The sequence below is a fragment of the Mauremys mutica genome, chromosome 4 (assembly GCF_020497125.1).
Source record: "Mauremys mutica isolate MM-2020 ecotype Southern chromosome 4, ASM2049712v1, whole genome shotgun sequence".
NCBI classification, from domain to species: Eukaryota; Metazoa; Chordata; order Testudines; family Geoemydidae; genus Mauremys; species Mauremys mutica.
This window is the reverse complement of record NC_059075.1, coordinates 114,885,126-114,910,473: the sequence shown is the minus strand read 5'-3', so window position 1 is coordinate 114,910,473 and position 25,348 is coordinate 114,885,126. Positions and strand designations below refer to the sequence as shown.

At 46.1% G+C, this 25,348-nt stretch overlaps 1 protein-coding gene and 1 long non-coding RNA gene across 3 annotated transcripts in view; one reads left to right on the top strand and one right to left on the bottom strand.

Annotated features, from left to right (window-relative positions):
- Nucleotides 1-25,348, bottom strand: part of LOC123370498 — a 71,884-nt gene that overhangs the window by 1,245 nt on the left and 45,291 nt on the right. The window lies entirely within an intron of this gene.
- Nucleotides 1-25,348, top strand: part of LOC123370497 (SITS-binding protein-like) — an 84,112-nt gene that overhangs the window by 31,277 nt on the left and 27,487 nt on the right. For both annotated transcript variants that reach the window (XM_045017119.1, XM_045017120.1), the window contains 5 exons: nucleotides 1,516-1,723; nucleotides 2,378-2,528; nucleotides 4,209-4,409; nucleotides 6,151-6,419; nucleotides 16,833-16,969. In XM_045017119.1, the coding sequence (XP_044873054.1) occupies nucleotides 1,516-1,723; nucleotides 2,378-2,528; nucleotides 4,209-4,409; nucleotides 6,151-6,419; nucleotides 16,833-16,969 (966 nt within the window). The remainder of the gene's footprint in view (nucleotides 1-1,515; nucleotides 1,724-2,377; nucleotides 2,529-4,208; nucleotides 4,410-6,150; nucleotides 6,420-16,832; nucleotides 16,970-25,348) is intronic.

Sequence of the window (25,348 nt, the reverse complement as noted above, 5' to 3'; positions counted from 1 at the left end):
AATGGCTCTGTCTACTTATTATAAATGTTATTAAAATAATAAACAAATAATCAAAAAGCTCATATCAATAAGGCTAAACTACTACAATTTCTATCAAACTCAGCATTAATCAACTCAGTTATCAAATTAAGGTCAACTGAACTAATTAGCAGCAATACTGGCATGAATTCAGTTTAGTCAGATCATCAGATTAACACAGCAAATAATCAGTTCTTAATCCTAAAGCAGAAGTTCAAGGAGATAGCTGTTTGCTTAATTAGAAACCACAGTCAGAGAACTTTTACTCTCAGCAATGGCACCAATATTTATCTGGGCGGATATTTTAGCATAGAAACCAAATTTGTTTACATCTGTGCCATGGTCTCAAAAGCCAATTAATGCTTTTCTCCTTGCATACACTGTTAGGTACAGAGCATAGCCCAGAGCCGGCGCTAGGCATAAACAGACTAAGCAATTGCTTAGAGCCCCAAGCAGCTCAAGGGGGCCCCTATTTGCTTTATATTTTGTGTTGTGCGGAGGGCCCCCAAAATATTCCTCTTTAGGGTCCCCACTGGGCTACCACCACCTCTGGGCTTATCTGTTTCCTCTTCTCCCCTCAAATTATAAACTTTACTAAGATGCTTTAATAAAAGCATGTTTTACCAACTTTTTCACTAAACAGTGACAGTTTCGTTTCTATGGAGACTTTCTGAGAACTAGTAACAGACACATTGTATTGATTTTAAGGCAAAGTTTAGAGAATATTCTCTGGTTCCTCCCCATGTGCCCTTAACAGGATCTACTACACCTATAAGCATCCAACTACGCGCTCACAGCCTAAAATAGTAAAAAGCAGAGATGTCTCCCGAAAAGGAAAAATAAAATATTTGAAGTGAAAAACAGGTTGGAACTAGTCAGCTCTCTGACTTGTGAGGTGTAGGGACCTGTAACTGCAGTGGACTAGACAGTGATTGCTGGTACTCGGCACTCTTCACTAACGGGTGTTTTCGGATACAGGGAAAACTAATCAAGGCTAGGAAGATGATGTTGATACTCCCCTTCTCCTGGAAGTGATTAATTTCAGGGTCTGGCTGGGAGGGTCAGTCTTCTTGAGATGGCTGGTGACCCAAAAGGGCACACAGCCCTCTGCGTGACCTTGGTCTCACAGCTGACTACACTACTTTATTCCACCACTCAACTCCTTCGGAGCTGTGAGCAAATCGGGGGTGCAGTACACCCTGGGTACAGATGACATGGTCCAATCCCACCCCAGTAAACAAATTCCAGCCTGTGGATAGTTCGGAGAGTTCCCTTTTAGCCCGCGGTTTCTTTCAGATGTCCATTTGTACAACCGCAGGCAGAAAGAGGAGGAAACATGAGGCAAGTCCTGGGGATTCCTGAATATTTTTAAAAGCAAACTGAGGGTTCATGAGGGGAGAAGAGAGGCATTTGGGTGGCAGGAGAGAGGAGGAGAGGGAGGGTAGCAGAAATGCAGATGTTCCCTGACTGTAATGTTTCCTCTTGTTGTCTCCAAAGGGGTGACAGTGACAGTTGCACCAGACGTCCCTATCTCCCTCTCAGTGGAGAGCAACAGGCACTTCTGTCTTGAGAGCCCTTCCAGCATAGCCATGGTCCCCCTACAGTATATGGTGTGCATCAGTCAAAACATCACAGCTGCCCACCAGGAAGTAGGGAGCCAGCTCTCAGAGCAGGAGAGGAGGCTGCCAAACACTGACATATTAGGGTAAGAGAAAAATCTTCCCATTCCAGAGGGTACCAAACAACTATCCAATGGCAGCAACCCTTGGTCCCTATCGAACTGGGATGGACTTCCACCAGCAATCCAGAGTGAAAAGCTTTGTACCCAGTGCCCTGAGCCATCCAGTCTCCCGGTGAATGTCAAACAAGAAATTTAATGAAAACATTTCCATTCCTACTGGCGTTCAGTAGTATCTCCATTAACTGATTGGTTCAAAAGCTAGGATCCAAAAGTCCAGTTCACTGAGGACAGGACCAGCTCTAGGCACCAGCAAACCAAGCACATGCTTGGGGCGGCACAATTCCAGGGGCGGCATTCTGGGATGGTTTTTTTTTTTTTGCTTGGGGCGGCAAAAAACCTAGAGCTGGTCCTGCCTGGGGAGGAACATTCCCATTTCTTCTGCACTCAATACCCAAAGTAATGCTCCAAGTGGATCTAGACCATATATTGTTCGGTAGGAAGGGGGTTGTATTCTCCAATCATTTCCTCCTTTTACTCTCTTCCACACCCCCGTACACACACTGTCTTCAGAGACCTTGTGTCATGTACCTTCTGCCCAGCTGTGGCAGGCTAGACATAAATATCCGGTAAGATCAAGCAAGACTTCTTTCTTTTTTTTTTTTTATTATCCCGGTGCAGGTTGCCAATCTGGAGGCATTACAAAGCAGCGGATTCTGCTGCCAAAATGGAGCGAGGATTAAGGTCTTTCTTCAACAGATTGAAAAGACATCATCTTGGGGAGGGGCTAATTGCTCTCAACGAACATTCCACAATGTTACTTTCCAATGCGGTATGTGTAGTCATGCTGAGTGAGGGCAAACTGAGGGACTGCTTAGGAAAGCCCAGCAAAAGGGGTGATGGGGCTCTGCTACTCTGGAGCAGGGAATGGGCCATTTTTTGATGTAGAAACCTACTGCCCCCAGAGATTTACTTTAGGAGATAGGGCAGAGAGGGCTACCTCTTCCAAGAGTTCCCCACCCCCAAAGGTAAGAAGTGGTGACCAGTGCATGGTCTGGTTGGTGGCAGAACGTAATGGAACGTTTGCACCTTTGAAAAGATTGTGTGTTGGGGAATGGGAGAATATCGGAGATGGTTCAGATGTTATCTGAGACTGGGTCTCCCATCTCTATGGCAAACAGTAGGGCTGGATAAAAGTTTTCAAATAATTTTTTTCATTGGAAAATCGACTTTGTTCAAAAACGAAAAACCTCATGGTTTTTCTAAATTTTCTATGGGGAAAAAAATGAAAACTAAAAACTTTCAGTTTTGGCTTCTCCTTTTTTTTCCTCCTTTCCCTGCCACCCCCTTTTTCAGTGGCAAAATGGAAGAAAGAGAGAGAAGAGGGGGGTGAATGGGACAAAATTTTTGCCAAAAAAAAATTGAACAAACAAACACATTATCCTTTTTGAAACCTGAAAAATATTTTGAAATTCTCAAAAATTACCATTTTTGGACTAGTTCTAGTAATTTGCAAGTAAAGTAATGATCAACACATCATTAAAGAGGTGGTAAAGTGTTGTATGTACTTTTCTGTATAAATCTAATCTTAAGAATAATAAAAGTTGTTTTGCACTTAGGCTACGTCTACACTGCAATCGGAGGTGCGATCTGCATTCGTGAGAGTGCACCTGAGCTAGCTTTCATCTAGTGAACACACCTAAAAATAACAGTGAGGATGCAGCAGTGCAGGCTAGGAACACAAGTACTTACCCAGGTTTCTGGGTGGGATCATGCATCCTGCACTGCCACGTCTTCACTTAGCTGTGCTAAGCTACTATAAAGGCCAGTATATATATAAGTGGGGATGTCTGTTCAAGCTATAATCACACCTCCAATTGCAGTGTAGGCTTACCTTTAGTGTGCTCCTGAATTGGTTGTGGTTATTTTTTTTAAGGGATGATGAAGGCTATTTAATTTGAGAGGAAAGACGTTCTTGTGGTTCAGGTATTGAACTGGGACTCGGAGAGCTGGGTTCACTTCCCAGCTCTGCCATAGACTCCCTGTGTAACCTTGGGCAAGTTGTTTATGGCCAGATTTTCAAGAGTTTAGGTACCTGAATGAAGTGGCTGAATTGTCAAAAATGCTCAGTTCCCAGCAGTTCTCAATCATTTAGGTTGTTTAAGTGAGAGCTGAGCTCTTTGGAAAATCTGCCCTTTAATCTGTCTTTACTTCAGTTCCTCAACTGTAAAATCAGTCCCTTATTCTTTCTACCTTGTCTATATTGATTGTAAGCTCTTCAGAGCAGAGCTTGTGTCTCATTCAGTGTAGGTGCAGCTCTCAGCACAATGGGATCCCCAATCTCAGTTGGAGCATCTGCCTGCTACTGTGATACTGCTGCTAATGAAGACTGTACTGTTAACTAGTCTGACTTGCCAAGCCTTGCATTCTCTGGCCATCAGTTTCAAGTTACGCTGATGACTTGTGTTCAAATTATTGAGTAATAGTGCACTCTGTTCTTTTTTCCCTCCAGGACCATATGCACTTGCCCATGGCTAGCAGGAAGATGCATGCTCTGAGACACACCAGGGACCTCTCGTTAATTAAACCTCTGAAGTTTTCCATAACTCTGTCCCCGTATACAAGCATTAACTCCCAGCTGTTTCTGTCGTCTCTGCAAGAGGGCAAAGAAAATTACTGGCTGAGCCTCCAATCGAAATTTGACAGCCACCCGGTACAAGCCTATATTGCTTTTCTGATTCAATCTCTTAAATCTAGAGAGTCTGAACTCAGAAGACGCCAACAGGTGTAAGAAACACTTGGCTGGTTAAACACTCTTTCCGCAGTAATAGATAATCAATGCAGCACACTACACTAGACGGTGTTTAAATATTAGTGATCCAGTCTCAGACTTGTAAAATTTAATATAAATAAAGCCATATATTAGATTATTTAATAGAATGTGTCACTGAAAAAATATTATCCACTTTAGTTGTCTGTTAACCAAAATAACTCCTGACTGACACAGATTTTTTGTGTGCTATATTAAAAAGCTAAATCTCTTTTGATAGAGGCTCAGTTTCATACCAGTACTCTTGTGACAATGGGATATGTTACCACAAAGAGTAAGTTATGAAATGTTTTTAAATGTGCATTGTAACTGGATTTAAAAGCAGGCACAGTTAGGTCAGTGTGGGGCCAATTAGTCTTATCTATATCTTTCCCTACATTTCCTGTGGAAAGCCTATATAACTCTTCCCCCCTTTTCCCCTTTCAGTTCTAAATTAGAAGAGAGTCCATTAGCCCAGTCTTCATAAGCAACCTTACAATAAGTGGGCAGTACCCATAACCAGGGCCGGCTCCAGACCCCAGCGCGCCAAGCGTGCGCTTGGGGCGGCATTTTGCCGGCAGGGCGGCTCCGGCGGACCTTCCGCAGTCATGCCTGCGGGAGGTCCGCTGGTCCCGCGCCTCTGGTGGACCTCCCGCAGGCATGACTGCGGAAGGTCCGCTGGAGCCGCCTGCCGCCCTCCCAGCGCACCCTCCGCAGGGATGCCTGCAAGAGGTCCCGCGGAGCCGCGGGACCGGCAGCGCGCCCCTGCGGCATGCTGCCCTGCTTGGGGCGGCCAAATTACTAGAGCCGCCCCTGCCTATAACTCAGTACCCAGCTGCAGGCCTACCATTATAAAACCAGGGTATTTATAGCCAACCTCCCTTGGCTCATCAGTGGTAAAAGCTTGAGCCTCTTCCACTTTAGCTCATGGACTAAGGTCTGGAGCTGGCAGCTATTGCAATCACTCTCCTACTGTGGATTACAAATGCAACTCCGTATTCCTAGCAAACCTTACAATAACGAAACATTACATGGCGGAGCAATGCAGATCATTTTTTGGTAAGCAAGAAGATTTCAAGTTTCCAGAGGGATATCTTAAATCAAAATAAAACAAATAGTTAAGTATGAAAAATGCTCTTTGCAATATTTATTCACTTACACATATTTCATAATTTACAAAGGATTTTTTTAATTGTAAGCTTGATTTTCAGTTAAAGGAATTTTCAGGCTTGCTGCCAATAGCCTGGAGAGAAGTGTAGGCACTTAGGGTTTGATCCAAAGCCTGTTAGAAAAACTCCTCATGACTTCAGATGCAAACTGGATCAGGCCTTTCACCAGCAATACAGTGCTGCCAGTTCTCTCATGTCAGCAAGTCATGATTTCCACAAGTCACTTCAAGGGTGCCCAACCAGTATACATCCAGAATAAATGCTTAGTGCTATCTAAATTAATAATAATGCAAAATAATAACACGGCGTATTATATCATGGGAGAGAACATCTTCCTGACCTCACCTAGTGATCATCTTATGTCCTGGCACACGAGGACTGAGAGCTTTTACAATTCCATCCTAGTTAGCGTAACTGCAGATGCTCTGGAATTAGTAAATGTATAATGGCCTCATAATACCTTTGCTGTATCACAGACTCCTCTGCTTACCAAGTGGAAAGGGCAGTTTTCTGTCCGGCTGAATGTGACCAATGATGCTGCAAGAAGCTGGTACACGGACAGGGTGAGCCTCTTGTGGCAGAGACTGGGAGCGCAGTACGTGACTTTTGAAGGTGCTGAAGGAAACACGTTTGCAGAGCAGGCAATCCAGCCACCCAGAGAACTGGAAGGGGATAAATACATTGGCATTTTTGCACTAATGGCAGCTGCGCTGGGAAATTCGACAATAATTAGTGCCGTCACAAGGTGAGTCTCAGGAAAAGTGCTCAAAAGGTGAAATGAAAACAGAGATCTAAAGCATCCTGTTGGTCCTATTTCAGTGCAAGCAGGATAGCTGGGCTAGGGTCCAAACAGCCAAGGAGGAGGGGGAACTGTACGCAAGCCCTGTTTTAACCCAGGCTGGGAACTTGGGTGGGCATTGTGGAACAGAAGATTCTGCCTGTGGCACAATTTAAAGCACACAGACTAACTCATCTTCATGCCCCTTATCTGCAATTGGCTTCAATGAAGGAGAGCAGCGTTGGTTTATCTCCCACTGAACAAACAGGCCAGCTAATGGCAGCTGCCAGGTCTGCCATGCAAACAAGCAGAGAATGCATCTGCATTTGTGCTGTAGGAGGTATGATTCCAGCTCATGTAGACATACCCGCGCTAGCACTACTCGAATCAGCACCTAAGAATAGCAGTGTGTCTGCAGCAGCATGTGTGGCAGCTCGGGCTAGGTGCCCCATCATGTGCCCGGAGGTCTTGTGGGATTATACTCAGGGCAGCTAGCCCAAGAATCTCCCTGTGCCACCAGGACACACTGCTATTTTTAGATGATTGATTTCAAATACCTTTGAGGATCAGGGCCATAATGGCAGTTTGCTCCTCCCAGCCTGCAGCCGCACCGTTATTATGGGATGTACTAACCCTGCCAATCTGAAAACACCAATCCTGAAACTTGTCACTGGAAAGAAAATGCACATACTGCTGGGATGGATTCAGCCTCAGTAGGGACAAGGAAGTGGTTGGGTTTTCTGTCCTGTTTGCCTTGTTACCCTGTCAATTAACCAGTTACCCAAGCTAGCTATAATTTGCTGATCTTCTGGCTCGGGGCTCATAGAACTAAACTGCAGAGTCTACTGGAAAGATTCTTGCCACAGAGCATTAGACTTTGGTTTGACTCTTGCTGATTTCAGTTCCTTTAGTGAAAAGTGCAAAGCAGAATTACATGTATATGTTTATTTTATTCCAAACCCTAAAAAAAATTTTTATTGAAAAATGACTTTTTCCCCACAGAAAAATTCAGGTTTTTAAATTAATCTCCTGCTTTTTATTTTATTTTATTTTGGTAGGGAAATGTTTCAGATAGAAAATTTTTACCACATCTACACATACCATTTTGCAGGCACACAAATGAGGAACTATACAAAATGGGGCTGGCCAATCAATTTCTGCTACAGCTTCTAAAATCCAGGGGCACAAATCATTGTTTGCCAAAGAGAAAATCCAGCCCAGTCAGTACTATGAGAGCAAACAGGCTGAGGCTCCATCTCTCTTTCTTTCTTAGGGCTTGGCTACACTTACAAGTTGCAGCGCTGGGAGTTACAGCGCTGGTCATGCAGCTGTGGAAGGGCCAGCGCTGGAGTGTGGCCACACTGACAGCTACCAGCGCTGCAGTGTGGCCACACTTGCAGCACTTTCCAGCGCTGTATTGAGAGGTGCATTGTGGGCAGCTATCCCACAGAGCACCTCGTCCCGTTTTGGCGCCGTTTTGGCGCTGAGTATTGTGGGAAGGGGAAGGAAGTGTGCGGGTCATTCCGCTTCCTGTTTGCCAGCGCCCCGTGGTGCATCGCTTCACATCCCAGCATTCACTCTTTCCAGCAGCGTTTGGCGCCATTGTGAGTGTCTTTCTGTTACTCTCTGTGTGAATCGCGATTTCTGTGGCAAATGGAGCCCGATCTGCTGAGGACTCTGCTGATGAGTGTCACCAGCACAACACGTTTGGCAGTCCAGCTATTCCTTCAGCTCCAAAGTGACAGTGAGGATTCCGACGATGATATCAATATGGATTTGCCTGCCGCGTGTGACACTAAAGTGCTTGCGGCATTTACGGAAATGCTCAGCACCGTTGAACGCCGCTTTTGGGCTCGGGAAACAAGCACTGAGTGGTGGGATCACATCGTCATGGAAGTCTGGGATGATGAGCAGTGGCTGCAGAACTTTCGTATGAGAAAAGCCACTTTCATGGGACTGTGTGCTGAGCTCGCCCCCACTCTGCGGCGCAAGGACACAAGATTGAGAGCTGCCCTGACGGTGGAAAAGCGAGTGGCTATTGCAATCTGGAAGCTGGCAACTCCAGACAGCTACCGGTCGGTCGGGAACCAGTTTGGTGTGGGAAAGTCGACCGTGGGAATCGTTTTGATGCAAGTTTGCAAGGCAATTAATCGCATCCTGCTAAGAAAGACCGTGACTCTGGGGAGCGTGCAGGACATTGTGGATGGCTTTGCACACATGGGTTTCCCTAACTGTGGAGGGGCGATAGATGGGACGCATATTCCTATTCTGGCCCCCCCCCACCTGGCATCAGAGTACGTTAATCGGAAGGGGTATTTCTCTATGGTTCTCCAGGCGCTTGTGGATCACCGCGGGCGTTTCATTGACATTTACACAGGCTGGCCTGGAAAGGTGCATGATGCACGCATCTTTCGGAACAGTGGCCTGTTCAGGAAGATGCAGGCAGGGACTTTTTTCCCAGACAGGAAGATCACAGTAGGGGATGTCGAAATGCCCACTGTGATCCTTGGAGACCCCGCGTACCCGTTACTGCCTTGGCTCATGAAACCCTATACAGGGAAGCTTGACAGGAGCAAGGACCGGTTCAACTACAGGCTGAGCCGGTGCAGAATGACTGTGGAGTGTGCTTTTGGGCGTTTAAAAGCCCGCTGGCGTTGCTTGTATGGGAAGCTAGACTTGGGGGAAAGCAGCATCCCCGCGGTTATATGCGCTTGCTGTACCCTCCATAATATTTGTGAAGGGAAGGGTGAAACATTCAGTGAGGCATGGACCACCGAGGTTCAAGTCCTGGAGGCTGAATATGCACAGCCAGAGAGCAGGGCTAATAGAGAGGCCCAGCACAGGGCTACAAGGATTAGGGATGCCTTGAGGGAAGAATTTGAGGCTGAAAGCCAACAATAATGTTTGCTGCCTTGCATGGGAGTGAATTGCACTGCTTACACTGTTATTCTATTATCCATAATAATAATATGATTTGTAGTGCCTCTTTCTTTACTGGGCTAAGGTATCTTTCACTATCTGCTATAATAAAGACTGTTTTCAAAGCCAAGAATTGTTTTATTGAAAAGAAAAAAACTTCCTTGACAGACAGACAGACACACAACATTTCATGAACACAAGAGGGCAGGGGTGTGGGTTGGTGAACTGTACAGTCACAAGTTTGCATATGCCCTGTCTGGATTGCTGTTTAATGAATCCTGCACTTCAGGGTTCATATACTGCATGGTGATGGGGGTTGAATGCAGAGGGTAAGGGTGGTGGTAGGTATCAGGGCTGGTTGGGGAACATACAGGTGTTGGAGGCAGCTGGTGGTGGTAAGAACCTGGATGCTGGGGAAAGGTGGTTTGAGCTGACATTGGGGCACAAGGCACAAAGGACGGGGCGGGTGGGGGAGTAGCACGGTAGTGCTCTGCTTGCATGGCAACGAGTGACTCTATAGACTCCGCTTGGCGCTCCAGGATGCTTAGCAGCCGCTCCGTGGTTTTCCTCTTGGCCACTGCATTTCTCTTGCGTGTCCTGCTTTCTTTCTCTCGCCCAATCCTTCAAGTCCTTACTCTCTCGAGCAGACTGATTAAGAACAGTTTTCAGCATGTCTTCTTTGCTCTTTCGGGGATTTTTTCTCAAATTTTGAAGCCTCTGTGATGTTGAACATCTGGGCAGTCCAGTAGTCAAGGTCACTGTAGAAACAGAAATGACAACATTTAACACGGGCAGCATTGTATCCACTATCTCCAGACATGAATTGTTACACTGAGGGAGTGAGTTCTTATTTAAGCATTCTTTTACCCACACGCATAACACTACAGAAGCCACGACATGGTGAGTGAGCAGTGCTTATATGGGGAGAAGTGGGGCTTGGGTGTAAGAGGGGAGCTGGTTGCTTCGGGTAATCTGGAGTGCTAGAGGGGTTGAGTGAAATGCAGATGCAGGGGTGATCTTATCTCCCTATCTCTTCACTAAAGAGTCTCCCAACATTTTTCACAGGACTTAATCCTGGAAGATGTTTCCCTACTGCGAGTCACTAGGGAACAGCGGGGGGCTCTTTTAGAGCAATGTGGATTCCGCCCGGGACCCTATGCGGCTTGCCTGTGTTCAGAAATGGTCCCCCCACCACTGGCAGAAGAGTGGCGCGGACGCGTCACCGTCACTGGGACAAGGGACACAGTGGCTCTGCCTATAAACCTGCGCAGGCATATTGCCCACGCTCTGGATGAAGCTTTTGCTGAGATAACTGAGGCAGATTACCGCGACGTGATAGACCACATCAACGGGCTATTCCACATCTAGAGGCTGGCATGCATGCATCCATAACCCCCCCTCCTCTCCAGAAACATTTCACCCAGAAAATAAAAGCCGCTTACCGGTAACACGCTCCTCTGCTTGTCCTTCTGCAACTGCTGGCTGCTGCGATTGGGTGCTTTCCTCCTGGCTTGAGAAGAGCTCCTGGCTGCATGCCTCCAGGGAATCTGCGGTTTCTTCCCCCATGCCAGGAGCTTCACTCGCGGTTTCCTCCCCCCCCCACGCCTCCGCCTCCGCCGCCTCCTCCGCCTCCTCCTCCTGTCCCCCAGCCTGCTCAGAAGTGTCCATCGTTATCCTGGGATTGGCAGTGGGGTCACCCCCAAGTATCTCATCCATCTCCCTGTAAAAACGGCAGGTCGTGGGAGCAGCTCCGGATCGTCGATTCCCCTCTCGGGCTTTGTAATAGGCACTCCGCAGCTCTTTAATTTTCACCCTGCATTGTACTGCGTCCCGATCATGGCCCCGATCCAGCATGGCCCTTGATATCTGCTCAAAGATATCGTAATTCCTACGGCCGGAGCGCAGCTGTGCCTGAACAGATGCCTCACCCCAAACACTGATGAGGTCCTGCAATTCACCAGTGCTCCATGCTGGGGCTCGTTTGCCGCGTGGAGGCATGGTCACCTGTAACTGATTAAAACTGATTGCACTCCACACCTGGCTGCAGCAAACAGGAAGGAGATTTTTAAATTTCCCGGGGCATTTACAGGGCGGGTCACCTGAGCCAAGAGCAGTAGAGTGCAAACTGATGTGCAGAGTGGCTGAACAGGAATTCTGGGATACCTCCTTATTCCCTGGAGGACAGGTAAAGCGCTGGTGAGTGTCCACACCTGCTGGGCAGCGCTGGATCACCAGCGCTGCACTCCTTATACCCCTGCCGGGATGGGTTTTCAGCCAGCGCTGCAACCAGGGAGTTGCAGCGCTGGTTGTGCCCTGCAAGTGTGGACGGGGTGTTGTTGCAGCGCTGGAAAGCCTCCACCAGCGCTGCAACTTGTAAGTGTAGCCAAGCCCTTTGTGATAAATGGTATTAATTTTACATGGCCATAAAGAATGATAGACTGTTCTGAGACAATTTGCAAGTCTGTTCTGATACTCTTGCAAGTCTCTTGAAATGACCCAACTGGAGGGCTTGTCCTGCAGGGTGAGTATGTGAGGAGGCTTTTTTCCCCCCTTCCAATGAATGTTTGTTTGTTTGTTTTGTTTTTGTGTGTCATGTTTACAGGATGACACACAAATCCACACTTTGCCACTTATGGTAATTCAAGCTCCCCACAGCATCTTTTGCAAAGCAGGGACATTAACTCCAGTGTTTTAGCCAAAGTCCAGTCTGAGCAATTATTTTGCCACCTAATGATCACCTGTAGTTTCAAATGGATACAGTCTTCTTCACTTTCTCTCCTATAATGTTGCTGTACACTACTACAGCTGCCATATTCCACACTAGGAGTGAGTGTATTTCAGTGGCAGGGACAGAGATCAGTGCTTAATTTGTGCCAGGGCTGAGACCCGGCATCTCTAGGCTTGGCACTTCATAGCCCCAGCACCTCTGGGCTTGCCACATAAGTTATTAAAGTAAATCATTGATTGATCCCTGGCACCTCTTTCATTATGAATTAAGCCCGGCAGTGATCTCTAAATAGCCTTTACATATCTCACAGCAGGCCTAATTAGTCAATTAATGTTTGTAACACACTTTGAGATACTCTAATTAAAGGCACTATGGCATTGGAAAGCTTTGTTGTTGTTTATTATTGGGATGTCTCGTATTTACCAGATGGCGAAGGGATACAAATTGTTCGGGAAATATTTTCAAGCTTCTTATGAGGATTTTACGGGAAATTGGAAACAAAGATCATTTTAAATGGTTCATTTTTTAAAAAAAGGCTGTAACTCTCCTTTTGAATGTCTAGTTAAAGAGAGATTTCTAAATCAGCTGTGGGATTGACAGTGATTCAGAAAGAAGGTTCTGTCTGTGACTATTCAGAAGAGTGTAAGGTAGCCCCTAGCTAGTGAAAGCAGGAAGGTGGCAAGCTGTTCCTACAAGCAGGTCCTCTGCTGATGCAGATTTGCTCAGCCACTTGTATTTAGTAGCTCTCAGATATCAGAACTGCTCCATAAACCATTGCATCAAATCCCATGTCACTTCTTAGAAAGCATCACCAGAAAGTATTTTTGGTTCACAGGTGCTCCCAATCAGTCAGTTATTAGTATTACTATTGCTTAGTGTTTATGGTGCCATTTATATTCATGGCATATCTTTAGATTCTTAAAAGACAATATCACTGCCTTGAAGGTCTTGGAATCTAAATTACCCAGTTGGGCCTGGATCACAGTGTGATAAAGGTTAAGAACCCCTAGTTCATGGTGTTCTACTAAAAGCAAAGGTCACCACTTCAGAGCCATAAGAGCATTTAGGCACAAATCCTGAAGTTTTTCCCTAATCCTCACTTGCACATAATTCCTGTTAACTTCACAGAGAGTTTTGCTTGAGTAAAGTCTGCAGGATCTGTCCGTGACTGCACATCCAGAAAAGCAACACCCAAACTATCTTATGGACCTATACTAGAGGGACTATGCTATCAGAAGCCTTGTGACCCCTGAGTGTGCATTGAGGGCCCACTCTAATGGAAGGACTCCCAATGGCTTCAGTGGGCAATGGGTCAGACCTTGAGTAATGGTGCACAGAGCGATAAGGAAGCCATGAGGAAGGCTTTGCTGAGTATTGTAAGGACAGGTGTGATGGCACTATTGCAGGAGTGACTGTGCTAATGACTGTTCTGGAAATGCCCAAATGTTTCTAGGAGCTGGGAGCAGTCTGAATCTGATGCAAGTGCTCATGCAGTTTATAAAAGTGCTGTACCTTCTCTCTAGCCAATCTGACTCCTGTGTGCTTGCTGAATACTATGTGGTGTCTGGAGATGCATGAAAGCGAAATCGGAGGACTGACTTCCTCCAACCCCATTGGAATTGCAAGGAATCCTCACAAGGAAATGGCATCAGTGTTTAAACAGTTTGATATTTTTCTCATACTGATGGGGATCTCAGAGAAAGCAACGAAAATGCAGAGAAACATCACGGCTGGCATGTCAGGATCAGCAGTATTGCAAGCGTCTGATGCTTTTACATGGAAGGAGGGACCAGAAGACATAGAGAGGATTTGGCATAGATGATGTATACAGATATTAGGAAAACCTTTCTAAATGTAAGGATAGCTAAGCATTGGAACAGGTTACCCAAGTCATTTGTGGAATCATTGTCATTGGATGTTTTAAAGAATGGACTAGACAAACATTGTCAGGGATGGACTAGGTCTACTTAATGTTGCCTCAGAACGGAGGGAAGGACTAGATGACCTCATGAAGTCCCTTCCAGCCTTACATTTCTATGATTTTAGAATTACTTAAACCTAGAAAAATATTACACTTGAGAGACATTCAGTTTTTAAACATTCATAGTCAAGGACAATATGAACCGGTTAATTTATAGGTGACTAACTCAATGATTAAAGCTCAAACTTGAATTTGGGGAATAATGTGACTCTTAATAACCAAGAGGCTTGTGTATGGAATACAAAATGACCAGATGAGGCAAACTGCTGTGGAAAAGATGATTTTACCCACGTTTTAGACATCTTGTTGGGCCAATGAAATGAGTGAAATGTAGATTTGGGCTTTTGGTGATCTGGCACAGATAAGCAAGTAGTCCAGTGTTGTCGTGGTAAAGAGACAATACCAGAAATGAAGGAAATCAAAATAAAAATCTCTCTCCATTTGATGTGGTCAAGAACATTAGCCAAGGAATCCCCCAGCATTTGGTCAAATATGGTATGAAAGCAATGAAAAAATAATTTTTCAAAGATATGTCAAATAGTTAAACTCGAGTGTCTCCTTCTTTGCCGAACCATTCTATAATTCAGATCTCTTTGTTGGTAGTATCTGCAGAATTTACTGCTTCAGACTAACAAATACAGCTAAGCATTAATGACAGAACTGTAGCCTCTTAACCTAGACACTGGAGTACAATGTACTGTTATTCCATTAAATATCTAGTACTGTAGGTAAGGAAAGGATACAGAAAATTAAAGTAAAGCTTGTTTCATATTCAGGTCAGAAAATACTGGTACACCTCTACCCTGATATAACGTGACCTGATATAACATGAATTTGGACATAACGCGGTAAAGCAGTGCTCCGGGGCGGGGGGCTGCGCACTCTGGTGGATCAAAGCAAGTTCAATATAACACGGTTTCACCTATAACGCGGTAAGATTTTTTGGCTCCCAAGGACAGCGTTATATCGAGGTAGAGGTGTATAAAGGCAAATAACTATTACAATTTGTTTTAGAAACCAGTATAATATAATATCTTTTCAAACAGTTAAACGCAGATGGTATCATCTGTCTGAAGACTAAAAACCTATCTAGCCATGAAGTTAGTTAAAAATGTTTGCTGTAAACACCATAAAATCAGATACAGAGAGCATAGGCTGTATCTGGAGAGACTTCTCAAATGACCTCAGACTCAGGGTGTCTGCAAGAAAAATTCCAGTTAGAGAAACAAGTCAATTTACTCTAGTGGTCCAATTACTAAGGGAAAAAAATTGTGCTAATAGATACTGACAAGTGCAATTTTAACTGTCTGGAAAAAACAGTAATTACTGAAAATTTAGATCAACTTACAGACTGATTTAACTCTAGACATGTAAACTGAAAGCCAAATGAATTAAGAATATGTATCAATCCATGTGCTTTAAATAAAGTCGTAAAACATGAACTGTATATGACTAAAACTTGAAGAATTGGGGGCCAGACACTTTGTACCAAAAATATTCTCAGTGTTAGATGAAGAGCCTGCATTGTGTCAAGTTCTAAGTTAGTGACTTTTCAGACACTGGGTGTTTTAAGGGTGTGCCTTTAGTTGTTACTTGTGTTCCAGAGCATATCAAAAAATGTAAAGACTTGTGAGGAGTTCCAAGGGATGAAAGTTATAATAGATGAAATTCTGATTTGGGCTAGAGACCTTAAAGAACACAATGAAAGACTTAGGTGATTTTGACAGACAGCAAGAGAGAGGCACCTAACCATGAATTTAACTTCTATTAGACCATTTGTTGATTTTTATCTGTATGGGACATTTGGGCACTCGAAGAGTAGCCTGTTGCATTTGACTCATGATACCTAAACGTGACAGAAAGAAACTACTTCTAGATTGAAAAGAAGGTGTTTGTGTTTGTCTTACATTATGAACGTACACACACCCACACCCAAAAAGAGCCATTAATAAACTGGTTGAAGACTGCTTGAAAATGTGTTTAGATTTAATCTTCAGCACAACCTAGATCCCAATTTGTGATGCTGAAGTTGGAGAGAATTATTCCATACTTGAAATAAAAATTGAATAAGGAATTGCTCCAGGTGATACCAATAGCAGGGCAGTAAACATGTTAATACCACCTGACAATAATGTAGATGAATATGAAATTCCTGCAGTGAGACCTATGTCTATTATAACCTGAAAAATAACAGAATTGCTAACTGGAACATGAAGTTACCCAGCTTTACATAAAATTAAACTAAGAGTTTTGCAAGGACAGCACAATGAAAGTGCAGAGTTAGAAATAAACCTAGCCATTTCAGGACAAAAGTGGGGATGATGTTTTGCTAAAGCCAGACAGATTAATTGTTCCAACATCACCATACAAATAAACTCTTGCTAAAATACTCTGAAGTCATCTAGGTATTGAAAAATGTAAGCAAATGGCAAAAGGTGTCTTGTTCTAGCAGGGATGAGCATTCAGAGTATGTCTACACTAGCACTGGAGGTGTAATTTCCAACTTGGGTAGACACACAACCAGCAGTGTATCTGCGGTTGCACAGATGGCAGGACGGGCTAACTACCCCAAGTTCTACCTAGGCGTTCAGACTATCTGTTCTAGCTCCAGCGTACGCACATACTCAGATGACAGATGTCACAGCACAGGGCGAGGCAGATAATGCTTTCTGAAAGAGTTGAAGTAGCCTGGCTTACTAAACATTACATGTGTTTTTCTGGTTTGCTGTTCATCTGCCCTTGTTGCTCCTAGATCTAGCCATCTGCCACTCTTCATTCAAATGACCCCGCTCCAGTCGGACTGGAGCTATGCTGGTTTGAAGGGAATTATACCTTCTGTGCTTCACTACAGTCTTCTTGGCTACAACTTCTTCATTCCAGATGCAGTAGGTAATATATTTTTATGATCTGTTCATATCCCAGACCATTCTGCATGAATTTTTTAAGGGAAACCATTGCCTATTGCTACGGCAGGAAGAATGCATGTGGTCTGTTAGCTCCATCAGCAAGCTGCTAAAAACCATAGTAAGCTATATTAAGACACAGCCTCAGGGGTTTATTTGGTATCCTATTCTATGCCACATCAAGTTTATTTGATTTACTATTAACAGGAATTAACCAGGGAATTTAAAGAAAAGCTTTTATCAAATTAAATCGGAAACCCATATGCTTCTAGCTTCCCTGGGATTAGATTTCAAAGAATTCCTTAACGTTGTACCAAGGGCACCTTAACTGGGTCCAGCTCATTGAAAACATGCCAGGAGCCTGAGGGCTGCATGTAAATTTGTATAAACTGGCATAGATTGCATCCACTTTCGTCTCTGGGCTAGACTGTGCACTGGCCATGTGACGCAATGAGAGCACAAGGAACTGCACACCAGCTCCTTGAGGGGTTGAGCCCAAGCCTCACCTGTTGTAAATTAGCATTCAGTGATAGCTATGCTATCACCTGCCCCAGGCCATCTCCCAACTGCATTCAGTGAAGCTATGCTGACTTATACCAGCTCAGGGTCTGGTCCCTTGTGTCTGAGGCAGGCGTGATACCTTTGGGGGCAATGGGGAAGCATGTACAGCAGCACTATCCACGTCCTTTTCTCAGGGTGGGGCATATGCTCACCCCAGTCTGCCTCTCACGGGAGTTTCTCTGCAATGCTGTTGGTGCTAGTCTCCTGGACCAGGGATGCTAGGGCCAAGATTATACCTGCACAGAGGCTTCTTGCAGGTTTCTTGCATCTATTGGGACCTGCCAAGGGCTGCACCAAGAGGGCCTACAGAGGCTGCATCTTAGAGCTCTATGGGCTGCATAGCTACCTGGTAGTTACGCTTTTGCCATCACCTGCCCCAGGCCATCTCCCAACTCAGAGGGTAAGAACAATGGTTGTCTCTATGAATTTCTGCTGCTACTTTTAAATGGTTGCGCTGAAGTCTGCATTTGAGTCTGGCACACACGAGTCAGGTCTGAGAAAGAGGTTCCCTTATGAAAGGCCTAATGGAGAGAAGCTGTACAATCCATGGGTGCCATTTTCTGTGCTTAGGGCTCTGCTCCTCATTAGTAACTTGGTGCCAAGCTCTCACTGACCACGTCCTTACAAATGGCTGCTCCCAACCCCCTCGGATAATTTTTGACCTTCCGCTCCCCGCCGCCTCTTGACTGGCCAATATTTTCATGGTGACACTTATTAGCACCGGGAGTTCAACCATCGCTGCAAACTCTGCTTACACGAAGGCAGCATTATTTGCACTGGTGCAGTTTATCCCTTATTCCAGCCCAGTTATGGAGTTGCTCAACAGCTCCTCTGCTGATTGGGGTGTGGCCTCAGTAGTCCAAGTACAAAGCCACAGAACTAGGTCTCCTGAGGGAAAGGAACTTCCTCTTCCTCCATTGCAACCTACAAAATGATCCAACTGATGTAGCTCTGGATCATTCATAGTGGATCCTTGCATAGAGAAACCATTGCTAAGTTAAGCAGTAAGCCAGGGCTAATCGGCAACTCCACGGCCTTTTGGAGGAATTGTGTTCATTCCAGAGGCACAATCACGGGTCAGTGTAGGTGTCTCAGATCATTTATAGAGAGCCGTGTTCATCATCTCGGAACCCGTCTTATCCCATTGGACAAAATTAGAGTGACTGGTGCCTCGTGTCCTCTAGGGGGAAACCTGTTCACCCTAGATGGAGAACTGAGGGAGACTGTTGACTCTCACCCTATAGGGTCACAATTATTTTAGAGCAGGCCTGCACAACTCGTAAAGCAGCAAGGGCCATATTACTCCAAAGAAAATAGCTGAGGGCCGTACCCCCTCCCAGTGCCGCCAAGCCCCCCCAAAACACAATACCCCCCCCAGCGCCACCCAGCCCCCCAAAATACTCCCCCCCCCGAGCACCGCCCTTCCCGTGGAAACAAACCCTCCTTCCCCAGCGCTGCCCCACCGAAACAGCGCTATTGAACCTTGGTAATATGTTATAGCGGGCCCCTAAGGTAGTATAATTAAGGTAAAAGAAAAATGTCTTTTTGCTGGAAGTAGAATAAGATTTTCCCCCAACTTTGTAATCAATTGCCCTGTTGAATGAATGAGGTGTGAATGAGGAAGGCGTGGAAGGCAGCACCTCCGACAGCTGCAACCCTTGGAGAGGGGATGGGAGCCAGACCAGATCAGTAGAACAGGTCAGCCACTGACTCCTCGCTCGCCTCATCAGCCCCCCCCACCCCCGGCTTGCCTCAGCCCCGCCACTGCCCGCCCACTCGCCTCCTCAGCCCCCCACCCCCCCGGCTCGCCTACTCAGCCCCCGCCACTGCCCGCCCGTTTGCCTCTACTGCCCGTTCGCTCGCCTCCTCAGCCCCCCACCCCCTTGGCTCGCCTCCTCACCCCCCACCACTGCCCACCCACCTCTTCAGCCCCCCTCCCTCACCCACTGCTTGCCTACTCACCCCCCCCCCCCGAGCCGCAGTGAGCCCACCTACTCACCCCCTGCAGGCCGCACAGTGAGCCCACGCGGGCCGCATGTGGCCCCCAGGACCATGTTGTGCAGGCCTGTTCAAACTGATGAAGATCCTGATAGAAGGGGACAGACCTGGGCCAGTAAAGACTGTTTTCCTTCTCTCATCAGTGAAGGGGACAGAGAGGTTGAAGGTGGGTGGCTGGATGCCAGGCTGTGAAGCTGCATTTAACTGCACTGTTTTTTGTTTTCCTTTTGTGTAATTAAGAGCTAGTCATTTAATATGAAGTTGCTGCCTCTTGTGTCTGTGTACCTCAGAACCTCCTTTTTGACCATTTCACTCTTGCAATGGGGTTCGTTTGAATCATTCACACTTGGCAGAGGGGGGGATGTCGGAAAAAACACTCCCAGAGCAGGGGGGAGAGGGAGTTGTTATTAGAGCCGCATCTGCACAGGTTGTTTACACTTTCTTTGACGTTTCTGGCTTCCTGCTTACAATGTGCTTGGCTAAAGCTCCCTGAGGCAGTGCAGGGCCAGAGCAGCACTTAGTTTCTCTCAGGTCTAATTTAATATTGTTTTTTACAGCTCATTTTTCGCATTTAAAACTTGCTTTAGCAGATCCAAACCCAGAAGCATATTACTGGCCTGTCTAAATGCACCCTTAAAAGGAGTTTATCTTAATAATGATGACTTTTTTTTTAACTGTATATATAACATTACATTGCATCCAAAAAGAAAAAAAAAAGCCTATGTCAAAACAACATTAAGCATTACAAACTTAGTAAAGATCAGAATGTAGGTTTCCTGCACAACTTTCATTGGGCCTATTGCCAAAGATATATAGGATGCCAGCAGGGGGAGCATTGAGAGCACGGGACAATGTCCCTGCTCTCAGTTCTAGTGCCCTGCCCCAGAGCAGCCTGAAAGAGCAATTGCAGGGAAAGTCCTGGTCTCAGCCCCAGCACCTCTGGGATGGTGCATTGTAAACGGGCTACTCACCGCCGCGGCGCCTCCCGCTGGTTTTTCCGGGGAATTAGCTCTTTTTCAGCCCAGAGCGCCCTCTGCTGGCCAGTGGTCCGCCTGTTTTCCTCTCGGCCCCGTGTCCCTCCCAGGATCCCGGCGCCCCTTTAACTGGGTTTCCCCCTCCCCGGGGAACCCCCACCCTGCTTTCCCCGCTTCGCCTCAGAATGGCTACTGCCCAGTCGTGCTCTAGCCCCAGCTCCTGGGACAGACTGCAGTATCCGCCTTCTCATCACAGGCAAAGGGGTTTGGACCTGCTGCCTTGGCCTACCCCTAGGTCGCCCCTTGCAACCCCCAGTACCTGTGGCCTACCGCTAGGCTGCAGCCTGGGGTTTTCCAGGCCAGAGCTCCCCAGCTCCCTAGCCTGTTCCCAGCCCTGCTTCACCCAGGTACTTTAGCTCTGCTCATAAGCAGCCAGGCCCATCCCTCTCTGAAGGCAGAGAGAGACTGTTTGGGCTCTGGCTTCCCTGCCTTCTTATAAGCCCCAGGGCTTCAGTTTGGGGCTGCGGCCACTTCCTTACTCAGCCCAGCTTCCAGAGCCACCCCTCTCAAGCCCTGGCAGGCAGCTTTTCAAGCCCCTCTGGGCAGGAGCAGGGTCCACCCTGCTACATGCATGCACAGTCCAGTGGCATGTAGGAACTGTGAGGGGCTGGTGCATGCTTAGAACAGACAGAGTTGTTGGAGAATTTAGAAGCCAAACTCTAACACATCGCTACTGAGTGTGTATGAACTGCAATTTTTTCTTGGACAAATTTGGGTAGTTTTTCATGGAAACCAAAAAAGACACTTCCCTGTCACAAAGGCCATCCCCTTGCCAAATGTCAAGTCTCTGCTCCAAAGCCTGGAGACATTAGTGCTTCTAAAAATAACATTCCTACAACCAATTCATTAGCATGGGCAAGACAACATATGTTTTCCCCTTATCCTGTTCTCGGAAATGGCTGAATTATTTTTGCTGAAACTTTCCCCCCAAAAGTTCAACCACAAGCAGACATCCAGTGTGGAAAACTTCAGCCAAATGGTTTCAGTTTGGCAAGGTTATAAACAACAGAAAATAGGGTCCTTCAAATGAGAAGTTGTGGGCAACCTTAACTACAGGCAGTGTTACCTGCATACCCTAAAATGCACATTTTTAAAATAGGGTTTTTTTTGGTTTGAGTCCTTCGTCCTGCTTTAAAAATAGCTTTTAGTAGGAGACAGCCTTAGCCAATCTTAGGATCTTCAAGTGCCTGCCAATTTGAGCATTCTCTCCCTCCATCTTGAAGTACAGAGCAGCACTGTTTTCTGCCCACTCACATCTAGATGTACTGTTCCTAAGTGTCTCTACCTGGAGCAACTTACTGCGGCGATAATATTCATGGCAAATAGCATCCCCAGGCTTTTGATTTACAAACAGATAAGTTGGATACTTTTAGAGAGAGATTTTTTACTCTCAGGGATTCTGAAATGTCTGGTATTGCAGACATAGCTGGACAAGATGTTCAAAAGTGGGTACCTAAAGCTAGGCTCCTAAAGCCATATTTATAAATCCAAATAAGTGCCCCAATTTTCAAAAGTACTGAGCACCCAACAGTTCCCTCTGAGGTTAAAGAAGGTGATGGGCAGCCAGTGCATCTGATAAACAAGCCACTGACCTAGGTACATAGAATCATCAGGTTAGAAGGCACCACAAAGGTCATCTAGTCTAACCCCCTGTCAAGATGTAGAATTTGTTGTATCTAAACCAGGGGTGAGCAAACTACGGCCCAGGGGCCACATCCAGCCCTTCAGAGTTTTAATCTGGCCCTCAAGCTCCTGACGGGGAGCAGGGTCCAGGGCTTGCCCTGCTCCGCACGGCTCCTGGAAGCAGGGGCATGTCCCCACTCCGGCTCCTATGCGTAGTGGCAGCTGGGGGACTCCGCATGCTGCCCCTGTCCCGAGCGCCACCCCCACAGCTCCCATTGGCTGGGAACCATGAGCATTCATGGCCTGCCATACAATTTTCATACCCAGATGGGGCACTCGGGCCAAAAAGTTTGCCCACCCCTGGTCTAAACCATCCAAGACAGATGGCTATGGAGCCTCCTTTTGAAAACCTCCAGTGACAGAGCTTCCACAACCTCCGGAGGCGTCTGTTCCATTGCCCTGCTATTCTCACAGTTAGGAAGTTTTTCCTGAGATTTAATCTAAATCTTCTATGCTGTAGGATGAACCCACTGCCTCTTGTCCTGCCCTCTGTGGCAAGAGAGAACTTTTCTCCATTTTTTATGGCAGGCTTTCATGTATCTGGAGACGGCTATCATGTCTGCCTTTAGCAGGGCCGTCCCTAGCTATTCTGGGGCCCTATGCTCTGGGGGGGGGCAGGGCTCGAGGGGGTCTGGTTTGGGGGGAACCACCCCCCAGCATTCACCAGTGGCACAGCTGGGGCCGGGTCTCTGCACTTCCCACTGCTGGTGAGTGCAGGCCCAGCCCTGCTGCAGAGTCCTCAGGGGAGTGGGGACGGGGCTGGGACAGAGCAGGGGCAGGAAGAGGCGGGGCTGGGGTGGAGAAGGGGCAGGGTGGGGGCAGAGCAGGGTGGGGGCCATGGGGAAGAGGTAGAGCAAGGGATGGAGCAGCATGTAGCTGCGCAGGGCACCAGGAAATTTGCCCCCAATTTCCTGGTGCCCTACGCAGTTGCGTACTTTGTGTATGGGTAGGGACGGCCCTGGCCTTTAGTCCCCTCTTTTCCATTAGGAGCTAATTTCTGGTTTTGAACATGTTGGCCAGTGATACAGCATGGAGTTTTTCTGTCTTCATTAAGCCCTACTAGCAACCAAGCCTATCCCCACGGAGAATAAAATAGAGAGAAAAACACCAGAAGAAGTCAGTGAGGGTGCGAACGGTTGTCCTGGTCTGTGGCACATGTGATCATACACAGTACTGTTAAAGACATGCTGACAAGTGTCTTCCCAGCTTGTATTCTTTCAGGGCAGGGACTTGTGTGTGTGTGCAGCAGCTAGCCCTGTGGGGCTCTGATCCTGGTTTAAGCCACTGGGTGCTCCCACACTACAAATAATGAAGAAGAAGAATGAGGGAGCTGGTGGCAAGAGGTGTGTACAAGAAGTAAGTTCAATATTGAAGCTTTCCTGACAGGCTTAGGAGGTAGAAGTGCATGGGCTCCCTATTCATACAGTGAGCTGTTACTTGTAAAGCTATACCAAAACAAATACTCTGTTTCTGAAAGCCTCTTATTATTAGACCGGGATCTGGGTTTTTAATGCTTGCAGTAGGTTTTTAAATCAAACCCAGATCCATTATCTTTTCTTTTTTAACCCTCAAGCGACTGTCTAGTATTTCAGAGGGGAATAGGAATCTGCTTCCATTTATCCCATATGTTTCTTATAAATTAGTCATTGATACTCTGCCCCCTACACCTCTTTCCACTTGATGGAGCAGACCCAGCTTATTACCACCAAACTATTTAAGGAAGGAGCGACAAAGCCAGGGAGAAAAGGAATACATATCAGACCCTATCTGAACTCAATCTCTTCCCTAGAATGAGTGCTAGTAATCCCAGTGGTACTCTTTGCATGAAACTTTCTAGTGCTGTGTCAGGGATCAGTGCACTCTGTGTTTGGTCAATGTCTAGTCAACTGATTTTGTTTGGAATAACTTTTGGAAAAAACTAAGAATTTAAATTCTGTGGCATATTGTCACGAATCTGTGCACAAACCATGGACCTCTAGGTTGCCACCGTCCTGTGATAGCAGGATCAACTATCCAATCTGCTCCAAAACCATAAATCCCCTATTGCTTGAAACCAAGAAGGATTCAACTGATGCCAGTGGAGCTATGCCAATTTAAATTATCTGAGGATCTGGCCCAGTGTTGCCGATGCAGTGCTTAATTTGAAAAGGAAAAAGTGCCGGGGCTCAAGCATAACAAAATGGGGTCCACCATACATGCAAGGTCATGCTGCATGAAGAATGGCATTTTATAGAACAAAATGGTGTCGTCCGCACAGTGTGACCTCGCACTCACTGTATATACGAGGTTATGACTTGCATGCAGGTGTAGAATTGCATGCCTTATTAAATGCCACTAACAGAAGGTGCCACAAGTACTCCTCATTCTTTTTGCTGACACAGACTAACACGGCTATCACTCTGAAAACTGATGGAAGAGGCACTAGGGCTGTGCCTTGGCATGAAAAGAGGTGCCAGGGCTAAGCCCCAGTACAAATTAAGCTCTGCTCCTATGCCCATCTCCAGTAATAACTTGGGCTGGATTCAAACTGGTGACTTAGAAATTAAAATCTTCCTATCCCAGAGTTATCTATTTCCCCAGTTTATGACTTTTGAAATCTCATTACACCCATATTCCATATTACTCACTCTGGGTAAAATTCACCCTCAAGGCAGAGGATCAGCACAAGGTCTGTATATTATTTAAATCCCATTTAAACCTACAGCGTAGACCCTTACTAAAGGATGAATTTCATCTCCTGAGAACATTGGAAAATGGAATATATTGCATGTCCAAATGCCTTCTGGCTTTCTGCTGATATCCATCTCTCCATAATGCCTTTCTCAGTGGTGATTACCAAGATTCTGGCAAAACAAAACAAAGTTTCTTTGTTTTATAATAATCGCTTCCCTACAGCTGCCTGATTCATTCCGTTACTCCTCAATCTAGGGTCTTCTGATGTCAAAATGACTTTCACAGTGGTGTATTGTAAAGTCACAGTCACTGGATTGTGATTGAATGAATCTGAGAGAACGAGGAGGCTGATTAGAAAGGAGATAGCTTCTGTTTACATAAGTATACTGGTAACCAGCAAAAAATAGTTACAGAAA